Source organism: Oculina patagonica, chromosome 8, assembly GCF_052425735.1.
Source record: "Oculina patagonica isolate OP01 chromosome 8, crgOcupat, whole genome shotgun sequence".
Lineage (NCBI taxonomy): Eukaryota > Metazoa > Cnidaria > Anthozoa > Scleractinia > Oculinidae > Oculina > Oculina patagonica.
Window position 1 is genome coordinate 21,533,037 of NC_135765.1, and position 18,684 is coordinate 21,551,720.

Sequence of the window (18,684 nt, forward strand, 5' to 3'; positions counted from 1 at the left end):
CTAGTTGGTGCCGTTTAAGAGAAAGTTTCTGAACTGAATGATATTTTTGTAGCCATTTTGAGTCAACACTCCTCCGCGACCTTTTAAGTCAAAATGAGCTGTCAGTGACGTCACAAGATCATTGTTGAGGTACATATTGACGCTTTTATCTGAACTGACTTCCAAAGTAACATTGAACCAAACTCCACCTCTTGGACTACCATTGGGACACGAGGCTTTCTTTGTAAAGACCACATTTTCGTTTAAAGCGTAACCAAGCTGATAGCAATTGGCTTGACTGTGAGGCCTGCATAAATCATATAAGACGAAATTAATCAGTTTTTAAATCTTGTAAATGTAAATTTTTACCAAAACGTATGGACCGGGGCCGATTATTTAAACGAAGTTTAGACTGCGGCTAAGAAAGTCGTGATCTTAATCGGGATTTAGCCTGCGATTCCAATTATTTAAACAACGTTTATCATAAGCCGCGTTTAGACGAAGTTTAACCAAATATGACGCTACCTACTCCCCCAGTGTAGCTAAATTGTCATACCGACAATCTTCCGATTAGCCACGAGCTTTTTCCGGTTAGCTTCGACCAAAGTCCCTTAGCGCAAACAAGAACAAAGGGACTATTGTTTAGTGCTTAATCCAAAAAGTTGAAACACAACAATAGACCATTTCTTGATACGGACTTACAAATAATAGCAAGTTAGACCTGCTCCTGAGTAGGTTTAAACCTCGTTTAACCGTTTATTTTCACTGATTCTAGCACGTTGCAGTCAACTTGTTTCTTGATTTGTATTTTTATGCGCTTCCTGAACCTCCGTGCTGGTTTAAAGAGATTTTTGATTCCATTTTTTCATTTTCTTCAAAAACACAAGTACAATTTCTTGAAAATATTTCCGCACAGCTCTATACTAAATTATATATGCAGCCCTTTTATAAAAAAGAAAACAACAGCAAGACAATAGTGTTCCTTTGGGAGTAGCACGCATGCATGATGTCAAAACAATAGTTTCACTTGTTAGTCGTCGTCTAAGCGTAGTCTTCGTGAACTCCGGCTCATTGGCGTTCAAATAATTTGATTTAGACTCCGGTTAGCCATGGTTTATGGAGTCATCGTCTAAACCTCGATTTAGCCTCAAACAACGCCTAACTTAGGCTTCGTTTAAATGATCGGCCCATGGAGTTTCTTTTGGGTCAACGCAGTTGACAGCTGGAACAAAAAAATTACAATAGCAGTAGGTTTGGAAGAGGGCTGATTCTGATAAGCATACGACGTATCTCGATGTGAGTGAATTTATTCAAAAGTTGTTCGTAGCATTTTTGAATCAAGTAGCAAGAAACAAACAAAAGTGATTGACGTTTTCCCGTAACAAATATTAGTAATAAACTTAACGCAAGGAACCAAGGAAGAACTAAAAAGGCTTTTCTGGCTTTTCTCAGGTTACGAACCTGAAGAACACAAAGTCAAAGTTGTTTTCGTCATTAATGTTGTACATTACTCCCAGGTGTCCAGAAGACACGCCTTGCCATCCAATCACATTCATGAGTTCAACCGTCATTGTGTATGAGTCACCAGCATTGATCTCCTCCTCAGGAAGAATGCGACAGAAATAAGGTGGTTTGTCATGATCAGCGTTCACTTCATAGCTTTTCGTAGCTTCTGATCTGGTCAGACTGACACAGCCCACCGCTGGTGGAAGAACAGCTGTAAACACGAGACATAAATAACACATCATAAATATCTTATGCCAGCGTCCATTGATTTAAGGTCGATCGACCCGAGTTCGAGCCTCGACCGGTTCATTGTTTTGTGCTTTTGGCCAAGGCCCTATACTTTGACAGTGCCTTTGCTTGCCCTTTGAGTGTCAATGAGTACCGGCTAACTGTTTGCCCAACCTACCAAAATGTTGGTGTTGGTGGTGGTGTGTGGGGGAGGGGGTTACCTGGCAACGAAAACCGAGATAAGCTCTAAAATTGTGGGCCAGTTTAGCCCGAGTGTGATGTTCACTTAACCATGTTTTTTTTTTTTTTTTTTTTTTTTCTTTTTTTCTTTTTTTTTTTATTATTATTATTGCAACACCAAAAAAACACTACTTACAAAGCAAAAACATACGCTAGTTACAATACTACTTACAAAAACAATACTTATACTACACTACTTACTATACAATAATTTTATAAACTACAGTATTTATTACTACTATACAGGTTTTTTTTTTTTACACAATTTTGCTTCATATATAATACACGCTTACACACTAGTAACACTACTTAACACTACAAAAATTACAAATTTTCCGCCTAATTTTGAATTATCCTACTTTACCTACAATACTTATATGCTTCAAATATACAGTACGAATTTAGAATGTTATAAAAGAAGTTTTACAGAAGGAAAGCCCACGTACGCTGAAATTGGTCTAAGCATTTACTTGCGATTGCACTCTCTCTAAGTATCTGCAATTTGTCGCGAAGACGAAGAAGAAACGTTCGGAAACACAGTTCGTCTTGGTCACCATTTGTGCAGAAAATATAGTGTTTTCCCAGGATAATTGAATAGTTAAGTGCCTGCCAGTGTGATGTCTTACCGAAAAAACCATATAGTATGATGCTTTGAGTTAGAGATAGTCGTTCTTGGGACTTTTCATACCACCAGTCTTCAAATAATTTCCAGAAGGAGGTTGTTTTTAAGCAATTGACAAGCAAATGGTTTAAAGTCTGTTTTTCAGTATTGCAAAGAAGACAGATGTCGTTGTCAGAAAGGCCATCACGATAAAGGCTCATCTGTGTGGGGAGTATGTTGTGTATAACTTTATATTGGAACATGATGATTTGGGTTTCTTTTGTAATAATGAAAGGTAGTTGATAAACCTTTTGGACATTACTCTCAGTAAAGCCATGACGAAGGATCCTACTTTGCGAAGTTGGTGGTTTGAAGGAGTTATCTAGGAAAGTAGAGTAAATTGAAGCAGTCGATAAGAGTGTTTCACTATTTTGGTTGACAATGTCGGTATGGTTACACAGTTTTAGTTCATTTTTCCACGCACGTGGTATGGCATCGAGGAGGCCGTAGTAGACGGTGAAAGGCACGTTAAGGTTGTATTTTATTTTAAATTCAGCAAGGTTGTAAAAAAGTCCATGCTCGTTCAGTAAATGGTGCAAACGAACAATTCCTTGGGCGAACCAATTTCTATAAAAGATTGGCTTTCTGTCGATAAGAATGCTGCAGTTATTCCATAGAATTTCCTGTTTAATATCACTGTTGTTGTCATCTAGTGTTTTAAAATTTTGCCAATATTTTAAGATTGAGCAATAGAAATCCGGCAGATTTTCAAGCTTTAGAGATTTAACATCATAGTTACAATGCGTTAAGAAAGTGAGATTGCCGTGGTGTCGCATAATGTGGTCCGGAATGAATTTCCATGCAGCGGATGAGTTGCTTTGAATTCTGTAGATCCAAGCTGTCTTTAGTGCCTTTTCCATAATTGTAAAATCGCACATTTTTAGTCCACCGTTCTTTTTTTCTCCTATTATGGTAGTTCTTTTGATTTTAGATGGTTTTCCGTCCCAGATAAAGTTGAACGTAATCTTATTGATTTTCTCGCTAAAGTGGTATGGGACGTGCAGGACTGAAGCATTAAAGATAAGTTTAGAGAGACCTAGTGTTTTAACTATATTAATTTTTCCATATAGCGTTAGCTTTCTTCTTTGCCACGCGCTCAGCGATTTTTCTAGGTCTCTTATTTTAGCACCAAAATTGAGTTCATCTGCATCAATTTGGTTATGTGAAAAGAAGCATGACCGTTATTGATGACACAACTGGAAACATCGTTATATATTATTTTGATCCAATTTAGGATATCAGGCCCGAAGTTGAAGAGATTAAGAGCGGCATATAGATAGTTCCATTCTATCGAGTCAAAAGCTTTTTTAAAGTCAAGAAAGATAGCTATACCTTCACAATTTGTTTGGCTTGTGAAATAAATAGTATCTTGTATTAGGCGAATATTTTCACCGATATATCGACCTTTGACATGTTTTTAAATTTATGTCGGCCGGTCAGGAATTTTTTAGTTCGAATAACATTCGATTATGACCCATGCTCGGTGAATATCCACCATAAGTATATCCTTAATTATAACCCACCGATTAATTTTCGCGCGCGGTCATTGGACAAAACGCATCACGTGGTACAAAATCGGACGACGGGTATCAGCGAATATACCCCGTCCGATTTGATATCCGTCGCCCGATTTTGTAGGCAAGCACAAAACAAACGAATGAAGTCACCTTATTCAATTCTAACTTTTAATGAATTCACAGTTATAAAACTACGTAAGCCAATCAACTTACATTTGTTTCAATCACAGTTACGCCGAGTTTATTACGTAGGTTTTTTCCTATAAATTTACTGGCGATAAAGCGCGATGAAGAAATTAATCGGAGGGTTATAAAATAAATAAACCCCTTTCTGGCTTGCTGGTATATTGGAGGATAATGCCCTTGGCTGAAAGATTGTCCTCAAAATTTCACAGTTGCCCTCGAAGCTACGCTTCTCGGCCAACTGTTCATTTTTCGACAATCTTTCAGCCTCGGGCATTATCCTCCAATATACCAGCCGCCTGAAGGGGTTTATTTACTAAACAGTGCATAGCGCTTTTGGCGCGCGCTGATTGGCTAGTCAAACTCGAAATATACTTTGGTATTCACCTCCGAGCAACGCGCGCGAGAACATTGTAATCTTTGTTACATTCATTAATACGTAACGCTAACATGAATGTGCCTTTTTCATTAAAAAAAATAATAAGAGATTATTAATAATGACAATTTACCTTGTTTACAGCTCTCCCCTGTCCACCAAGCCGAAGTACACAAACAGGTGTAGTTCACGTGACTGTTTACGCACGTTCCATTGTTGAGACACGGATGCATGAAGCAGAAATCTGCAACTGCATAAAACAATATAATATTTACTAAAGTTTTACATTTCATTACTTGTAAGGCGCGTTTAAAGGGACTGTGTCACGGCCGAGTAAAGTTTATTTTATCACGTTTTGCCAAATACTCGTTATGTAACTGTATGTTTGCAAAGAAATTACTTATATGGATCTATATGACAAAACCATAGCTTCATTGCAACAAAATGTGTCTCCCGGGAGTTAAAATTTAAAGTTACAAGCAAACAAGATTAACCTTAAAAAGTGTTTAGCCCAACAATATTTCAAAACCCATATCACAATCTGTTTGAATCTTTGTTGTTTTTGGCCATCCGTACCTTCTTTTGTGTTTGCAATTGGTGTGTTGTTGAAATGTTCCTTCACTGTTTTAAGAGGTTATTTTTATATTTCAACGAATCAGATGGTCATTCCACAAACCTAAATTTAGCTAAAAACCGCGACACAGTCCTTTTTAGCTGAGATAATAGCAGGCCCACTTACTTTCTGTTTGCATATCACATTGAGCAAGCAGGGAGTTTCCAGATCTCGTGGCATCTAACCAGTAATTGCCGCTGACCGCTAGTCCTCCTTCACTTGCTTTGATCTCTTTACACGAATCAGCAGGCAGTTCGGGAATGGAACCGAGGGGCACTGGAATTAATCAATATATATATATATATTTTGACAAGTTTTTAGTTTCAATGATAAAACAATGAAAAACAACTCACTCATTAACAGTGAATGGCCAAAAAAATTGTTTAGTTATTAATTTTTCAATACCTCTGTTTTGGGCCCTTCTCATGTAATATCTGTCCTTGTCCTTGACAAAATCCTCTGGCCTGGCCTCCTTAGTCCTGTTATTTAACTCGCATATGTCTTTAAACATGACGTAATTATAGCTTTGACATCTGACGTCGGAATTGCACGCATGTCTGCAGTCAAGTGATCCTCGCCGAGCCTTGAACGTCTCAAAGGTGTGGCCCTTAAGCATCTTTTGATAGATGGAGTAAGTGTCGACACCACACTGCTGACTGGTAATGTTACGAAACATTATGGCGATAAGAACCATCTGTTGCCAAGTCATTTTGGTATCTCAGGTAACTGGCATCTCCTTCAAAATATAAACGTTCATGTAACTGGTTATCTTTCTGTTAATATGAGGTAATTTTACAAGGTTTCCATTTTGAGTATACAGTCAACAAATGGGCTCCTGCTTATTTAAGGAGCAATTATTATTTTTTTATCTATCGAACCTCTCCATAGCAACAACTCCAACTACTAACAATTTACAAGGGCACCTCTGCAATAAATACAAATATACGTGTGTGTCATCTGTAGACTAGCTCTTTATTTAGGTGAAATTAAACAATAAATAATTGCTTTCTGTTTTTCCGGATTCTTCCTAGGTAAAAATTGATTTTATAATCGACGTTTCGGTAAGTTAAGTAAATAAAAGTCAACGTTAACATGGCGGACTGATGGCTTAAATAAAATATAAAAACCATTCACAAAGCTTCTTTTACCTAATTTACCATCATTAAAGATTTTTGTTAAAAAATATATAGCGCTATTGCTTTAATTAATTGAAAGAACTTAACTTATAATTGTGGGAGCCCCACAAAACACTCGGCAAAAAATACCACAACCGTTGCTGAGGTTGCTATGCTCTGGTGTTAGAAAACCAGCAAAATGTAAAAATATGGTTATATATAATTAATATAATCAACTGATAATCATTGTGGTGTAGTTTGGCAAAAATCTAAGACTGTCTTCCGAAAGAATATATATATTGAAAACTCACGCATTAAGGGGCACTGTCATATGGGTTTTTCTGCTTTTCAGTTAAAAGTACTAAAAGTGGCGAAGTACTCTCGCTCGTACGCGAAATGCGCCTAGAACATCAAGATGAAGATATAAAGTAAATTGTTGTTTAAGGAAGAGGGGAGCCACGATTAGTTTTAGCTGTTTTTTTCAGGTTTACAAGGACATGCAGAACTTAAAAAAATCAGACTAACTTTTTCAAGTTGCGATCTAAAGTTTCTGGTGACATTACAATAAAATCACTTGTTTAATACTTCAGTACGCTGGCATAGAAATTTTTAATAAAACTGGACTACTCTTTATAGGTTTCCATACGTCTTTAAGCTCTTGAATTTTTTTAAACGAAGCTCGCGACAGTGTCCCTTTAAAGGCTAAAAGAACGCAAATCGAGCAAGGCTGATACTACGTAGAACAATTTTAAAAGCGACCAAAGCACAAAATGGAAGTCAAAATGCAACCGTGGACACAAAGAACCTTCTATTAAAAAACAACAAGCAACAGAATTGTGAATTTGTTTCTTAGGTGTTATTTGTTTGACTGACGTTTCGGGTAAGATTAATATGTGGATGGGAGACAAATATTATTATGGACCATCACTTGTTGGATCTATCACACGGTCGCTTTATTTGGTCATGTAGTCCCATAGGGAAGTTTAGGTGCAATTTTTCATTAGCATTTTTATACGTTATATTTTGAAATCTTTAACGTTGTTCACAGTTAGTTTTCCGTTTTGCTGTTCCCCGTTTACGAATTTACTAGCGCCGATTTCTGCAGATTAGTCATGTTTTTACAGATTGACTCTTTCGCGGACACAGCGACCGAACAATGCGCGTTCAATTTGTGTCTTCGCCTGTTTGTTTTCGTCGCGTGTCAATTTGTATTCTATAGGTTTTTTTCTATTTATTTTCAGTTTAAACCTCAACATCAACTTCGATTCTCAACTTCTTATCAACTCGTCCAACCTACTCGTCATGTCAATTTCAAGTCCTAGTAAATTGAATGGTTTACTGTGTTGAGAATTTATTATTACTGCTGCGTCTGGCCGAAAATGATACCTTTTATGACAGTTACATCACGGTCTTCCAAACTAACGTTACCATCGGTAAATCAACATTTAAAATATATTATTTAACTAGATTTATATCTTACCTGGATAAAAGGAGCTGTTTATCCCAAAAGCAACTTGTTTAGTAACGGAATAGGTTCTTTCGGCATGGCAACACAATTCAAACTGACAAAGAAAGAATGCCTTTTGAATTTACATACATTTTTTTTCGATTAATTTTGTTTGGTGATACCTGATGAGTTTGTTAATATTTATTGTCATTGTTGTACAATAAGTTCGGATTTGAACCCTGGTACATCTTAGTAATAATTATGGAGGTGACTTGGACTCTATTATAACTTTAACAATACTAAGATAATGTTTTAAGATGACTGAAAATGATTTTCATCAAGATCCGGTCCCTTAACAAATACACTTAATGAGTGAAAGAAATACAAATTTAAAGCTCATTAGGGGTCCCGTATTTCAATTTTTACTGCTTTGGTGGCTTCCAGTTTAAAGAAACTGAAAACGTGCTTTAATGAACGGAAAGATAATTAATCAATCATAGCGGCAACATGAAACCGTAACGTGATATCGACTATCATTCAGAAAAATGAGGTCTGTCTTCGTAGCTTTGTTGGAACCGTACCATACTTTTCTCAAGTATGTATGTGGTTTTGGGACACTAATGAAGTTTTAGCTTCTTCTTCTTCTTCTTCTTCTTCTTCTTCTTCTTCTTCTTCTTCTTCTTCTTCTTCTTCTTCTTCACTGAGTTATCTATCGATTTATCTATATCGATTTTTCGATATTACTTTTCATGCTAAAAAACGAATGATATTTTCTAATTTCTTACTTTGATATCTTTTCATTTCCCGCTCAAAAAAGAACAAAAAACAAAAACAAAACAGGCTAGAAAAATACCGCGACAGGAAAACAAACCATATTTATTCGTTATGTGCAATAAGGGACTGTTGCTCTCTCCTGAAATTGATTGAATTAGTATTTTACCAAAACTAGTCCGAAGCACGTTCAAAAGAAATAAAACAGTCTCAAAAGACTTAGCAAAGAACTTCTTGACTATATGTCAAGCGTCGAGATTTCAAGACATTTTTTTTAAATTCAGTTGTATTTGTTTCCAGTAAATAACCGTTTTCCAAAGTTATCACTACTGTACGTAAACCAATCTTCAATAGCGTAGGAAGTCGTTTTTCGCTAGTGTCGGTAATTCTTAAAGAAATAAACTTTGACGTTGTATATCAAACGCGAATGACAGTGTTTCATCAGGATATCCAAACATCGTGGAGAGCGTTGAAAATACGACACGTAGCAAAGTATTTTTGACGAAATTCGAGATGTTTGGATAGCCGATGAAACACTGTCTCGAGTATCTGATACATCTTCTCAATTAAAACCAACACTACTGAGTAAAAAGAGAAATAAAATCGTAAATATCTATTCTAATTAAGACCGGGTATCCAAACCTACTTAACGGTTGTGATTTTCTTTGTTTGAACTTGATGAATTATAAATGAGTTTGAGAAAGAAGCTGTCATATTTATGTTAATCATCAATAGTTGAACACATTGTTGATTAGATAGTGAATATATGAAAGAAAGACGTGTGTTTTCATATATTAACTATCTCATCTACTCCACGAGCGGGACATTAGAGCCTACAGTTGACCTGCTCCCAGCGTATCAAGATTTCATAGCTCAGTTGGTAAAGCATCGCACCGGTATCGCGGAGGTCATGGATTCAAAACCTTTTGTAGCCTTGGAATGGTTTTCAGGATAAAAAATACCATTGTTTAAATTGCTTGACCAGTGCGAGGATCACATCATTCATTTCATTATTGTTGATTGAAATGCTTTTCGTTTTTCGATTTCTTTTTTTCTTTTAAGTTTATGAACCGAGCCAAAAGGTCCGTAAACCTGTAAAAAAGAGAAGAACACGACCAATATTCCACGTTATTATATGGTAGGGAATGTTGTACTGGGAACGAAACCACTCGTGGATTCCATACGCCACTCCATCCGGGACTCGAGTGGCGTTTTTTTTTTCTATATGTCACTCTTGCGAGTGGCATAACGCTCATTGACGTCATGATTGGTGCCTTTTCCACTTTGTTGAAAAAACTTGGTTCTTGGCAGTGTCGCTTGCTGTTAGCAAGCATCGACAAGAAGGTTTAATTTGTTTAACTTAGGCTCGGCGCAAACGTCGAACTTCACATGAGACGAACTAAACTGAGCGAATAAAGTTCACAATAAGTTCGACGTTTGACTCAGTTAAGGTCGTCCGACTAACTAAGGATCGACTAACACGTTCTATCCGTCTGCTTCAGACGATCGACTGTGGGACAAACGTCGATCTTTTCATGAAACGAACTTAATGAATAATTAAAAAGTTTGTATGTTGATGTATTTTTAAACGCGATAGTTTGAAATAAAAGGTTACTATCGCACATTCAGAGAAAGAAAAAGTAGATAAAAATAAAAGGCGGAATAAGAAGCAGTTACCGTCCTTTTGACGTTCAGGCTGCGTTTTCACTTAAATTACCAAGACGAAAGAACCGAGAAAATATGTGAAGACAATCGGAAGGAACACTAATTAGAAAAATAAACTCTCAATTGACATCATTGTTTCTTAACGTGATTTTATTTATAACATTGTATAATAAAACAATTATATATTAGAGTCGGTTCTTGTGATGTTTATCCACCTGCCTTAGCTATGGCTGAAATCACTCCTCTGAATCATCATATTTGATGTCACAAAACCCTCAACCAAGATTGTATTTTGGTATATACCAAGCCGGTGAATATTGTTGGCTATTCAGGCTCCGCATTCTTTGTTGTTCATCGGCTCCAAGGTAATGGATTCCCGACTCACCCGCATAAGAAACGGTAACGCATAATGTTTTTACGCAAATGAGATTGCTAGAGGTCTACGTTAATGCTTTTCTTATAGTGTCACTTATTAAATTATTAAAAATGCAGTACAAATTTGTTGTTTACTATTGGGAAATTAGATAATCTCAATAAAACACAGTAATTCTCAATGGGTTTTAAAAAACTTCCAACAGCGGCAAAGTATTTGACGCGATTCCAAACGTTATACAATCCAAACAACTTCAAAATGCACTTCCCACCTAATGCTGAATAAAGCATTCTCTGACAGATGTCCAGGAATGATTATTTTAATCTTACAAACGATTCAGTTTTGTCTCTGAGTTGATTAATCTCGGTGTTATTGCGCTAAATAGTTATCTGTTTTCCACACCGATGACTTAAGGGTTGCACAGTGTTGTGCGGTTTTTAAAACCTTTACTGCTACTCTCTCCAGTAAACTACTAGCACTAGTATTAAGCGCTGACACCTCAAAGAACATCAGATGTTGATAGTTATTAAGCTACGTAAAAACCACAGTACCTTGACATTAAATGGGAGACTACTTTGTAAAAGCCCGTGAGGGTTTCTTTAGTCTTCCTCCCAAGTTAAAATATTGATATACATTCTAATGTACTTAATTGACTTCATGGGAAATAAACATTCATTCATTCATTCATGAGCCAAAACTTCTATAATTGATACAACCTTCGAACATACAGGGGGCAGGGGCGGATGCCTCTCCTCTGCGCAACTTTGAAAAGGAATTTCACTATTTAATGCTGCAACATCCAGTAATTTTGCAGTATTATTCTTTATCTTCATCCTTTTACAGTATCGAATTATCCAATCTTCTGACTTCATGACTTTGGGTAGAGCAGAACGCGCCGTTTAGAAAAGAGAAAGCTTTCGGGTTTGACATAAATAGCGCTTTCCCTGGCTTAGAAACCCGTTTGATGATGATCCATCTGTAAGTCAATGACAGAAAAAAAAAACATTTTTGGTTATACGGTCAACTCTCGCTTAACGGACACCTTTATAAGACGGATACCTCCAAAATACGGACACCTGGTGATGGTCCTTGCCGTTTTTCTTTCAATTTACTCTAACTTAACTCCCTATATCATCTCTTTAAGACGGACAGCGGACACTTTGAAACCGTCAACGGACACTTGACAAGTTACTTATTTTTTAGTGAATAATACTTCAAAACTTTGTATCATATCGACATCAAGCAAGGTTAGCTAGCGCGTTCAGGATACCAAACTTACTAACTAAAAACAATCTGTTATATAGAGGATATTACATGGTTGCGCGGAGATATGAAATTTATCTTCGAGTGTTCTGTTTATTATATAAACCTACTAATTACGATGTTTTGACGATTTTCCGAAGATTGCCGACCATTTTCCGAAGATTTCCGAATATTTGCAAAATGTTGTCGGAAGGTCGTACGAATGTTTCCGAACATTTTCCGAACTTTTCCGAAAATTTCCGAAGATATCCGAAGAATTCCGAAGATTGCCGAGGAAGATCCGAAGATGTTTCGACTTAACATCGATTTACTTTGGCTCATTCAGCATTGAAACAGGGCAAACTTGTCAGAAAATGTTTCGAAATCGATATCTTCACATGTGAAAATAACATGTTATTTTCACGTGTGAAGATATGATTTTTTCGCGCGAAAGATTTCCTGGTATTTCACTGATGTTTATATAATAAAACGGGTTATACTTCTTTGCTTAATAATAATAATAAATATATTTTTATAGCGCCTATCCAGGCCTGCTCTAGGCGCTTTACAAATGTTTGTGCAAATGTTTGTGCACCAAGTGTCTGTGCACCAAGGAGGTCATCTTCTATTTAGAGTATAATGCAATTTGTAGATATCTCAACTTTTGCTTCAAACAAGCGAATATTCATTTTAGTCCTTTTCCAGTTTGCAAAGTGTACAGTTAAGTTTTTAGACTAAAAGCTGTAAACGTTTGCTTTAAACAAGCGAATTCTGAAAGCATGTTATAGTTTACAACATAAATGTACTGCTCACTATCGATTATAATAAACAAAAGGGCAAACGAGTCAATTTTCAAGTATTATTTTTGGTCCAGTTTGAAGGTTTTGCTACAGTAAGCGACTTTAAACAGACGTGTATTCGCTGTGCATAGCCGTTCAATTTTATTATCTCAGAATTACTGGTGTAACGTTCCCTCGACTCTCTATTAGGCGGACATCATCCTGAGACGGACAGTGTGGGCAGGTCCCGAAGGTGTCCGTCTGTAGGTTTGACTGTAGCCCCACCCCACCGAAGAGAACCTACCACCTATCCAACTTTTCCAAACTAATTAACAAAGGGAAATCTAAGATGGCGTATTTAATGTCGTCATCATACGTCATAAACAAAAGAAAGCCATCCTACTTTGAAGAGAAAGCTCCAGATTATCTAACAACGTTGTAATAGTTTTAAGTTCTCTCATAATAAGGAAAACTGAAAAAGTGTTTCCGTGAATTACTTAGAAAGGTTATATATAACTCAATTCTATAGCCAATACCGAAAAACAGCGTTTACTATTCCCTCCACCCTAGATATATTAAAACTAACAAATTGGTCGCCATGTTAACTATATTACATTCTTGGCCATGTTGTACTAGTTGGTGTTGATTAAGTTAAAGTTTCTAAACTGGATTATATTTTCGTAGCCATTTTGAACCATCACTCCTCCACGGCCTTGTGTGTCGAAATTGGCTGTCAGTGACGTCATAAGGTCATTGTTGAGGTAGATATCAACGCTTTTATCTGAATTGACTTCAACACGAACAGAGAACCAAACTCCACCACTTTGGTTGCCATTGGGACAAGAGCCCTTCGTTGTCGCCACCTTATTTCCGTTTAAAACATAACCAAGCTGGTAACATCTGCTTTGTTGTTCGTGAGGCCTATAAATAAATCGAGAAACGAAAAGAAATCGATTACGACGAGATCAGTTAAAAGTAATCTTATCTTATCTTATCTTATCTTATCTTATCTTATCTTATCTTATCTTATCTTATCTTATCTTATCTTATCTTTTCTTTTCTTTATGGGAAGTGTTGTCCTATTGTCAGAGACATGACTTGCAGTCAATAAACCAGTCAACAAACTACATGCAAGCAGATAATTCTCTCTTTATACGTGTTTATACTGGCTACCAAAACGGTAAGTCTATGAAGTGCTGACCCTCAATGCTGCATTCAGTCGAGATTCCGTTTCCAGAAATAGGCTATCCTGATGCTAAATAAATTAATTCAAACGTTGTTTGTACTGCTTTTTCTAAGGATGCGTTTCTTTGGAAGAATCCAAGACGGGATCTCAGATCAAAAGGATACTTCGCTCCCAAAGCCATGACAACCCCGTAAACACCAAATATCAGTAGAAATTCATTTTCTGTCGAATTTATTCTAGCCAAAATCATTTCATCATACAAAAACCTTTAAAAAAATCACACGTCGAAGCATTTTTTCTTTATGCTTGAAGCATGATGTGGCAAGAAAGCATCTGAGAGCGAAGAATTCTGCGAAAAGATGATGCAAACTTCCCTCGTGACAATTTCAAAAGGATACAACTTCCGTAGGCACGCGGCGGCTGTTCTAGAAAGCCTCATTCAGTTTCAATTCACACTTCATGCTGATCAATCTACCATTATGTTTTATATGAATTATTTGTGTATTTTAATCGAAATAAGCGCTTGGAAAGTTACCGTATCGGCTTGTAGGTCCCAGGGTTAATAATTTTGTAACAAATACATACAAGTAATTAATGCAACAAACCTGAAGTAAACCATATCAAAGTTGTTTTCGTCAACAACGTTGTAAATTACTCCAAGATGTCCAGAACTTACACCGACCCATCCAATGACATTCATCAACTCAACTGTCATTGTGTAAGGGTCTCCAGCATTGATCTCCTCCTCAGGAAGAACGCGGCAAATGTCAGGCGGCTTGTCCTGATCAGCGTTCACTTCATAGCTATTTGTAGCTTCTAATCTGGTCAGACTGACACAGTCCACCGCTGGTGGAAGCACAGCTGTAAACATGAAACATGAATTATTATACATTGGTGTCACCAGCTTGATTTTGATTGGCTATAAGCACGCAGCTAATTCTTGCTTGCTGTTTCTCTTACGTCATACCTACAGACATTAGATTTTACATATGTAGAAGTGACGTCATACCTACAGACAATAGTTTTATGCATTCAGATTTTGCAGATTTTGTGCAGATTTTGTGCGCGCTCTTGTCTTTACAAGTGCAGCTCAGGAATGTGCATAATAAAACAATTATTGGATTCGGTTTTCGCATGATAGCGATAATTATCAAGGCCTCAGTTTCTGTTATCCGCCTCAGCCTTCGGCTTCGGCAGATAACAGAGACTTTGGCCTTGATAATTATCGCTATCATGCTCAACCTCATCCAATAATTGTTAATTATACATCATAAATATTTGATGGACAAACGGTGGCCTAATGGCCAGCGTGTTGGATTTGGGGTCGATCGACCCCGGTTCGAGCAATGACTAGGACATTTTTTGTGCTTTCGGCCAAGACCCTTTTCTCTCACAGTGTCTTTGTTCGCCTAAGAGTATCAATGAGTACCCGGTACGTAAGTGTTAGTGCAACCTACCAAAACATTGGTCACGGTGGTGGTGGTGGGGTAACCTACTATCGACTGCCGTTTTATCCAATTTTAAAGAAATACTCTTTGCCGCTTCATTTTACAGAAACCGAAATAAGCTCAGGTTGGCCCAAGAGCCAATTATGACCATTTGCTTTTCTCTAAACGTCATTGCTGATAGTCTTAGGTGTTTTTACCATGCCAGATCATTTTGAAAAAACTTAAGGTTACAGCTTTTGTGTGAGCCAATCAAGTTTAATAGCGTAACCCTTTAACCTTAAAATTATTTTTTTTCCATAGGAAAACCGTTCTATTTTTTCACTCCTCCTATACGGCCGCAATAAACACACTCTATATAATGATATGTTACCTTGTTCACAGCTCTCCCCAGTCCACCAAGCCGAATTGCACAAACAGGTGTAGCTCACGTGACTGTTTACGCACGTTCCACTGTTTAGACACGGATGCATGAAGCAGAAGTCTGCAACTGCACAAAACAATAAAAGAAGATAATTAAAATCTATCATTTTTGGTTAAGTTTAACATTTCATCACTTGTCCGTCCGTTTACTGAGATTCTACTGAAATAATAGTAGGCCCACTTACTTTCTGTTTGCATGTCACAGCGAGCAAGAAGGGAGTTTCCTGATCTCGTGGCATCTAACCAGTAATTGCCGCTGACAGCTAGTCCTCCTTCACTTGCTTTGATCTCTTTACACGAATCAGCAGGCAGCTCGGGAATGGAACCGAGGGGCACTGGAATTAATATATTCACATTATTTTGTAAGCATTAAGTGAGAGATTTGATCATTTTTTGATAAGAAACATTTTCAATGATATAAACATAGTCAAATAACTAACGAACCAACAGCCAAGGAATAATTGTTTTATAATTAACTTTTCAATACCTCGTTTCGGGGCCTTCCTCATGTAATATCTGTCCTTGTCCTTGACAAAATCCTCTGGCCTGGCCTCCTTAGTCCTGTTATTTAACTCACATATGTCTCTGAATATGACGTAATTATAGCTTTGACATCTGAAGTCAGAATTGCACGCCTGTCTGCAATCAAGTGAACCGTGTCGAGCATTGAACGTCTTAAATATGTGGCCCTTAAGCATCTGTTGATAGATGGAGTAAGTGTCGACACCGCACTCCTGGCTGGTAATGTTGCGAAACAACACGGCAATAAGAATTATCTGTAGCCAAGCCATTTTGTTATATCAGGCAACTGGAATCTCCTTCAAAATAAAAACGTTTATTTCGTTACTGGTTTAGTCTCTATTGATCTGAGATAGTTTTACAAAGTTTTCATTTCTTGTATATGTTGCAGGTTAAATCGGTTTTCAGATTAAATATGTTTCCAGCCTAGTTTAATCTGTTTCAACCTGAAGATAAAAATCTATTGGACTGCCTTTTAGTGAATTCAAGTCATATGTCATTGTAAAAAAACGGATTAAACCTACACCATATATAGTCAATATATAGTCCGAGCCATTCAATATCTTCATACTCATGGCTAACTACTAACAAGCCACAACGGCACCTCTGCAATACACATAGTCAATCGACGCCGTGAATCATCGGCAGACAGATAAGTGCAAATCAACCTTGCTCTTTATTTTAGTGAAATTAACCAATTTATTAAAGGATGCTCTCTGCTTTTCAGGATTCTACCTAGGTTTAAATTGATTTCAAAATCGCCGCGTTGGCAAGTTTAACTGATTTTATCGATATTTAGGACTGATTAAGAAACTAAAAGACAATTTGGCGGACTGATGGCTAAATCATATAAAATATAAAATAAGTTTTTATAGTCTCAGACATCCACGGAGCTCCTTTTCACCTGATTCATAATCATCAAAGATCTTTATATATAGCGATAGCTTCAATTTATTGAAAGATCTTGACTTTTAACTGTGGGAGACCTCGGCAAAAATACCAGAATCGCTTCTATGGTAGCTTCTTTTTATTTATTAGAAAACCAGCAAAATGTAAAAAAATGGTCATTTATAATCAATATAATCATTGTAGTTTAGTTTGGCATGCAGATATCGAAGACTGGCTTCCGAATTAATTTTTTACTTAAAAAAAAAATGCATATTAAGGAGGGCAGATAATACGTAGAACACGACACGCACAAATTCACAAGCCAAAATACCACCGTGGACACATTGGGCCTCGTTGAAACAACAGACGGTAGGAATTTGAATTAGTTTCTAAGGTGTAATTTGTTTAACGAAGTTTTGGGTGAGATTAATTTGTGTATGGTTGTGGAAATATAGACATTGCTGTCTTCCCGACTACCGTTTAAAAAAGCTACATTAGTAAATCAACCTTTAAAATACATTGTATAATTAGGTTCATATCTAACCTGGATAAAAGAAACCTGATCCAAAAGTCACTTGTTCAGTAGCTAAAGAAGTCGTTTCGGCACAGCAACACAAAGAGAACTCACAAAATAAATGCCCTTAGAATTTTCCTCTTTTTTGATAAATTTCGTTTCGTGGTACCTGAAGAGTTTGTTATTGTTCGTGCTTGTGTTGACAATAAGTACGGATTTCAGCCGGGTGCATCTTAGTAATAATTAGAGATGACTCCAATATAACTATACCAAACAAAGATGATTTTTTAAAGGCTAATTAAAATTGTTTTCACTAGACCCAGTACGTTAACAAATACACTTAATTTGTCAAAGAAATGAAATTTTTAAGCGCACCAGGGGTCCCCTTATTTTAATTTTTTATGCTTTGCTGGCCTCTAGCTAACCCAATTTCAAGTCAGAATTTTGCGCCTTAAATAAACAGAATAAGAACAAGTCAATCGTATTAGAAACAAGAAAACCGTAACCGTTGGTTAACTTTTAGAAGAACAAGGCGTTTCAGCATAGCTTTGTTAGAACTGTACGGACTTTTTTAAGTACGGAATATTTAAATCTTAACTATTAGTATAATAAGCCGATTATACATAATTAAAATGAGCCTAATGGTTTCAGGTAGAGGAAGAGATTTAGGTAGAAATTACTTATTTAACGATATTTATTGCAGATGTTACTTTCCTTGCTGAAAAGCGTTATTTTCTAGTTTCTCATTTTGATATTCATTCATTTCCCGCTACAAATTGATAACAAAACGGGCTAGAAACATACAGCGACAGGAAAACATACCATATTTATTCGTTATATAATTAAGGACTGTTTGTATCACTGCGTGAAGGGCGAGGTAGCGTTTTACAAAAAAAGTCCATAGCACGTTCAACAAAATCACAACAGTCTCGAAAAACTTGACCAAAGGACTTCTGGACTATTTGTAAACGTCAAAATTTCAAGACAACCTTTATTTTAAATTGTTTTGGTTCC

General features: G+C 36.7%; 2 protein-coding genes and 1 pseudogene across 3 annotated transcripts; all 3 read right to left on the reverse strand.

Moving 5' to 3' along the window:
* Positions 1-1,550, reverse strand: LOC144663204 (putative skeletal organic matrix protein 7 pseudogene; annotated as a pseudogene).
* LOC144663205 (uncharacterized) lies at positions 1,428-5,987 on the reverse strand. The gene is made up of 4 exons (XM_078524124.1): positions 5,709-5,987; positions 5,430-5,579; positions 4,824-4,940; positions 1,428-1,696 (listed from the first exon to the last, which is right to left on the reverse strand). Exons 1-4 carry the CDS (start codon positions 5,977-5,979, stop codon positions 1,428-1,430), a joined length of 807 nt encoding a protein of 268 aa, XP_078380250.1. The 5' UTR covers positions 5,980-5,987.
* Positions 5,988-12,518: 6,531 nt separating this feature from the next.
* Positions 12,519-17,884, reverse strand: LOC144662736 (uncharacterized). 2 transcript variants are annotated; one of them, XM_078523624.1, is made up of 6 exons: positions 17,701-17,884; positions 16,237-16,567; positions 15,935-16,084; positions 15,700-15,816; positions 14,487-14,742; positions 12,519-13,616 (listed from the first exon to the last, which is right to left on the reverse strand). In XM_078523624.1, exons 2-6 carry the CDS (start codon positions 16,538-16,540, stop codon positions 13,328-13,330), a joined length of 1,116 nt encoding a protein of 371 aa, XP_078379750.1. In that variant the 5' UTR covers positions 16,541-16,567; positions 17,701-17,884; the 3' UTR covers positions 12,519-13,327. The 2 variants fall into 2 exon arrangements, with proteins under 2 accessions (XP_078379750.1, XP_078379751.1); XM_078523625.1 differs by lacking the exon at positions 17,701-17,884 and having other exon boundaries at positions 16,237-16,970.
* Positions 17,885-18,684: the final 800 nt, after the last annotated feature.

Excerpts from the sequence above, each read along its gene's own strand:
- LOC144663205 (XM_078524124.1), bottom strand. The coding sequence starts at position 5,979 with ATGTTTCGTAACATTACCAGTCAGCAGTGTGGTGTCGACACTTACTCC. Across the intron at positions 4,941-5,429 it reads ATGTGATATGCAAACAGAAA|TTGCAGATTTCTGCTTCATG; the intron begins GTAAGTGGGCCT and ends TGTTTTATGCAG. Across the intron at positions 1,697-4,823 it reads AGGGGAGAGCTGTAAACAAG|CTGTTCTTCCACCAGCGGTG; the intron begins GTAAATTGTCAT and ends TCGTGTTTACAG.
- LOC144662736 (XM_078523624.1), bottom strand. The coding sequence starts at position 16,540 with ATGGCTTGGCTACAGATAATTCTTATTGCCGTGTTGTTTCGCAACATT. Across the intron at positions 16,085-16,236 it reads GAGGAAGGCCCCGAAACGAG|TGCCCCTCGGTTCCATTCCC; the intron begins GTATTGAAAAGT and ends TATTAATTCCAG. Across the intron at positions 14,743-15,699 it reads TGGGGAGAGCTGTGAACAAG|CTGTGCTTCCACCAGCGGTG; the intron begins GTAACATATCAT and ends TCATGTTTACAG.